General features: G+C 37.3%; 1 protein-coding gene across 1 annotated transcript; it reads left to right on the top strand.

Annotated features, from left to right (window-relative positions):
* On the top strand, positions 1 to 4,856 carry LOC105122330 (probable prefoldin subunit 3). Its single transcript, XM_011021388.1, has 6 exons — positions 1 to 277; positions 379 to 436; positions 1,095 to 1,166; positions 3,171 to 3,290; positions 3,402 to 3,503; positions 4,212 to 4,856. Exons 1-6 carry the CDS (start codon positions 129 to 131, stop codon positions 4,293 to 4,295), a joined length of 585 nt encoding a protein of 194 aa, XP_011019690.1. The 5' UTR covers positions 1 to 128; the 3' UTR covers positions 4,296 to 4,856.
* Positions 4,857 to 5,773: the final 917 nt, after the last annotated feature.

Raw genomic sequence — 5,773 nt, 5'->3', positions numbered from 1 at the left:
TACGCAGCCGCAGTTAGGCATAAGACGACATCGTTTTCTAAGTGTTGAGGAACCGAGAAAGCCCTTCATTCTCTGTCTGTGTCTTCCTCTGCTTCTAGTTCCCAGATACAGTAGCTGTCGAGAAGAGAATGGCATCATCATCATCAACAGCAGCAGCAACAGCAACAACTACAGAGAGAAGAGGAATTCCAGGAGCTCAGTTTGTAGAAGATGTTGAAATCTATCTTAACCAATCTGGTCTTGATGTCAACTCTGCCCTGTCTTTTCTGCAAGAAAGGTATTCTCTTTTATCATTTCTTTCATAACTTTAATCGATTTAAAATGTTAAATACTTCATCTTTTTCGCGATTGATGTTGGGGGTTATGTTTGTTTTGTAGATTACAGCAATATAAGGTGGTGGAGATGAAACTTCTTGCGCAACAAAGGGATCTTCAGGTACCTTTTGTATTCTATGGTTTGAATTGAATTATAACTGTAGAAAACTAGGTTTGATTAACAGGGGAGTCGTGACTTACCGTTCTTTGGAAACCTCGTGGGCATTTATGTCAAGTGTTTGACTCTCCAAATCTTAACATTATGGAAATTGGTAGAATTTGACTGTAACCGGCTAGAATGGGTCTTATAGTTCATGAATTATTAGTCGGTTGAATGGAAAAACGTTTTTAGCTTTTGAGTTCTCAAGAAGCTCTGCATGGCAGGACTGAATTGCTGCATTTTAGAATTTGACCTCATAAGGGTTTTACCTTTTCTTTGCTTCGTATGGTTTTGGCTGGAGATAATTAACTCCAAAACTACTATCTTAGTTATAGCATTTTTTATGAGTATTTGTGCACTCTTTTTTTCAGCCATTGATTATCCAGCTGAATGTTGAATATCATAATCTTAAGCTATAAGCTATTCTAATATCTGAGTGATGCTTTTGATTTCTGCACTCCATTTCTGGGATAAATATTCTGTGCCACAAGCAGAATCTAACTTGGTTAATTTGGGTCTTTGTGCTGAATCGGAATCGAGTTTTCATGTGACTTCACTAGTTTAATTTCTTTGGTTTGTAATAACTGGTGTAACATTCAGTAATTGCTTTGGTTGTCAGGCAAAGATCCCTGATATAGAGAAGTGCTTAGATGTGATTGCCACTTTACAGGCTAAGAAGGGTACTGGTGAGGTTCGTTTTCTGTGCTGATCATTTTATATTATCTATGGTAGCTTGCTTTTGGAAATTGTTCTTACCCAAGCTATGTTCGAATATGGGATTAGCAGACTGCATGAATAACACTGTTTTTATTTTGATGGATTTCCTTCTAGCTCTAGCACATTATTTTATAGGGTAGTAGCAAAATTGATATTGTATGGGTGAATATGCTTGTGAAGAATACTGTAATGCTCTTGTTACAGCACAAATATCATAGTAAATAGATATGCTGTTGTGTTATATGGGGTATCCTACTAAATCCCTCACCCACCTCCCTCCCCTGCCTCCTCCCTGATGAATTGATAACGGTTCTAGTTTTAAATAAAGTTGAGCACAAGAGGTTGAAGTGTGCCGTTTACTGCTTACCATTGCATGCTGAAAATAACTGTGAAACATGACCATCATAAGGAGGAGAAATCAGACGTGGCTTATGCCTTTGCACTAGTTGCAATTCACTAAACACATGCATCCATGTTCATTGCATTTCTTGTTATTTGATAAATGATGGCATTTTGGAACTCTTAAACGTGTTGAGTTATTCATACCCATCTTTAATTGATGAAAATGAATAAAGCCCACTATCTCCTCTGCTGAAGGGCTCACGTCTACTTTAGGGCAAGCACGCTGGAGTCTCGCTATCATTGGCCTCAAAGAAGCGAGCTTCGTGTTTGTTGACAGCTTGCTATTAGAGAACGGCTTCCTCTTTTCTGACATTATCTTTTACATCAACATAGTTTATTATTGGATTTGCTAAGATTCAGCTCTAGAGTCCATGTCAACCATCCTACCCTTAGCTTCCTTTGTCTTGGCCCAGGGATTCTTACAATCATTATAGTCATATCAGGTCTGTGCTCAATCCATCAGCCAGTCTAATTATGTATGGTCTCCCATCTCATGCCTCCTCACATAGTTCAAACCATGATTGTAAAAATCCCTGGGCCAAGACTAAGGCAGTAGATTTCAAAAATCTTTAACATGTATATTAGATGCTGCACTGTAGTGTATGTTGGCAGGTGAGTTGCATACATGTTCATACTTGCAGAAGAAATTTTCACTAGTTGAGTTGCTCATGAGAATTAATTCTAAGCTTACAATCTTGACTTGATCTTACAACATTCTTGCCCACTTTGCATGTCCAAACTAGAGTCACTTTTTTAGACTACCTTAATGAATGCCATATATTTTTCATGTTGGTTTCTTCAGTCTTCCTGGATTAGATACGTGGCAATCCTGACTTTACGTACTCCAGAGTCCTAGCTTGTGGTTGATGAGAATCTACTTCTCTAATGATATCCCTATTTCTTACAATCAGTGGTCCATTGGTTGTCCATGGATGGTCTTTGCTAATTACATTCCCCCATCTTTTAAGAACCCAACACTTGCATGCTAGTGGGCGACATGACTTAAAAAGTATTGAACTAGTGAGCTGCTATTTAGTATCTATCAATAGATTTGCTAAGAACAACCTGCTATATTTTGATTGGCATTCTCCCACAATTCGGATATATATGGCATTATAATACCACAATCCAGCTAGTTGGTTAGCTATACCCAATGATGTAGAAATCACCCTGGAACATTTTGCAGGAGCAGCCTTCAGAGAGTTACTGTCGTTTCAAAAGGCGGAACCTTGGATGATAATTCTATGACCTTACATCGATAGCAGTAACAATATACATATATGCTATATATGAAAAAAGTGCTGACTTTCTTAGTTAGCATCTGAAAGATATGCCATCAATAGGACTTGAAATACTGTATTTTTTAATATATTTCAATCGTATCATATCCTCTTAACAATTACTCCTAACTTGAAGCTGTAATTAATTCAGGTGCATATGTTGGCTGTTGACTAGTTCTGAATTATGCGATCTATTTTGTTATCTGGTTGAACTTAAAGCTAATGGCTTTAGTTTTCTATTCTCTTATAGAGTTTATGCTATTGGATGTTTCATTGGCTTTATATTTTGGACGCAGCCTCTTATTGCTGATTTTGAAGTTTCTGAAGGCATATATTCTCAGGCTCGCATTGAGGATGCTGAGTCGGTTTGTTTATGGCTAGGAGCAAATGTCATGTTGGAGTATTCATGTGAAGAGGTTTGCACCTGTTCTTTTAGATGCTTCAGAAGCCTCTTTTTTTAAAAAAAATAAATAAAAATCATTAAGATTGGATACAAATGTAAGATCAATGAGAATTTTATGGTGTAGGCCAGTGATCTTCTACAAAAGAATTTGGACAACGCTAAAGCTAGCCTAGAAGTTCTAGTTGCCGATCTGTTATTCTTGAGGGATCAAGTCACAATAACACAGGTATTGCTAATTAAAATATAGGCTTCTTTTCCTGGAGTGGCGATTAATGTGTAGAATTTAAACCAATATGTTGCATATGACATTATTTGCATAACAAACTGGGCTAGCACTATTAGTGCACACCAATTTTGTGCCCCCGCCCCACCCCCACCCCAAAAAAAAAAAACAATTTTTCTGTATTATGATGATGTTTCATTTGTCCTAAAATTGTTATTGGTACACCAACTTTCATTTTATATCAATCAAGTATTTGAACTTTGATCTTTCTCATTTGATGCACCAATGTTTCTTTATTGATCCAATCTAGTGCTTTAGCCAATTTTTTATTTTCTAATGTGGATTGTTTTTAGTGAAAGCACCGTATAAAATAAGATTATTTTTAAGAAACAAAAATATTTTAGATTAAGATAAATGATATATAAAATTAAAATAAATCCTTTTTATGAACTAGTTTTTAGTCTTTATGTAAATGACTTGCCATTGATGAAAATAGTTTATGTTTTAAAATGATTTTGAGCAGGTTAAGCTGTGTTCAGTAAACAATGAGCAAGTCATTTACAATGAGAAAATGTGTAAAGTTACTAATAGTGCAACTATTCCCAAGAAACAAATGTTAAGGCATTTGATTTTACAGCATACCAAACTGCAAAAGGCTTCGGAAGTTTCTAAATTGTTAGCTGTTTTTTTACCATTACTACCATTTTACAGGTTACCATTGCCCGTGTGTATAATTGGGATGTTCACCAGAAGCGCAGAATGCGAGAAGCTGTTACTGCTGAGAAAGACTCATGAAATAGTTGTTCCACTGCAATTGAGTTTCAAAGGCAGCAATGCAAGCTTATCTTCTAGGGTGTATTGTCTCAATTCCTCGTTTCTTAATCTGGTGAAGGTATTGTCTCTGCATACCTGTTGATGTTTTCTGCATATCTGCACTTTTGTGCTCTGGTTCACTGCACTCATGCAGAAGCCTGATATATTATCTGGATCATTTTTTATGCATGATAGAATTTCTTAGCTTGAGCTGTAACATCTGTATTAACTGAAAGTCCTTTAGGTTGATTGGCTGTTTACTGTTTTGTAAGCTTTTGTTTTTCAAAAAGATGTCCGGTTAAGTTTCAAATCTCTTTGTTACATATCTGGTTTAAATTTTGAAATGTCGGGTCCGTGGTGGAAACAATGGGGGCCGCATGTAAGTTCAATATGAAGGAGATGCGTTGGCAAAAGGTTTGCGAGATGGAGGTAAAGGAGCCTAGGTCACTTGGTCTGAATGATGTCAGCATGATAGCATCTTACCTCAAAAGGGTTGTGGATCTGGATTTTTTCAATTATACTATTGAGTTTTTTAGTTTTAAATAATTACTAGGTTTCTGCTCTGTAGACTTCGGTCCACGAGCTTGGTGGGATCACACTTGTGTTCATGTTGGACGTATTTCTTAATTGCTTCACATGACGGTTGAGTCTTGTAACGTTAGGCTGGCAGTTTGGCGGCCTCGCTACTGATAACGGCTAACGTATTCACATATGAGCCTCAATTTGTCGGTGACCGAGAATCTAATTCAGAGCAGTGGCAAGTTAACATGTGTCTATGAGGGAGTCGAGTTTTTGTCTTGTTCCCCTCATAAGCACCAAAACACCATTTGGGTTTAGGCCGCCGCATAGAAATTAAGGATTATCCAGGTACATTTTGAGTGGACTTTTAGAAGTCGATTTCAAGCGTTGAATGTGATCTGATTACTTTTGATCAAATTGCATCATAAGTAGGTGTTTGAAAAGGTCTCTTTTAAGCAACTAGCCACCTATCTGAGAGCAGCCCATCGTAAATTCCAATCCAGGAGGCCATAGAAAATTACGGATGTAGGTCTTGCTGCCTCCAATAATCTCCACTTTTAAGTGTCGGTTAAACCCAGCATCATTTTTATGTCGGTATATCCTTGTCTAAAATGTATGGTTCAGTCTGCAAATTGGCAGCAAACTTGCAGTTTGGATGCGCTCTAATATCACCTAATTTTCCTATCACAGACACAAGCATGTTCTTAACATTGCTATCAAATCCAATGGATAGACAGTTTCATGCATTTCACTTGCGTCCATTTAGGAGGTTGCTTATTGGATCACAAGACCTTCGGCCTAGACGATGGGAAGTATGTATTGGAATATAGAGGTCTCTGCACTTCACAAAAGCTTCCTAAATTTATGAAGTACGCATGCTCTTTGCGCTTCTCTTGCCGTTTCAAAGAAACAAACAAAAAAAGGGACTAGCACCGTTCAGA

The sequence above is a fragment of the Populus euphratica genome, unplaced genomic scaffold (genome assembly GCF_000495115.2).
Source record: "Populus euphratica unplaced genomic scaffold, PopEup_1.0 scaffold1.1, whole genome shotgun sequence".
Taxonomy (NCBI): domain Eukaryota; kingdom Viridiplantae; phylum Streptophyta; class Magnoliopsida; order Malpighiales; family Salicaceae; genus Populus; species Populus euphratica.
The sequence above is the reverse complement of the archived record's forward strand: the minus strand, read 5'-3'. Positions and strand labels throughout refer to the sequence as shown.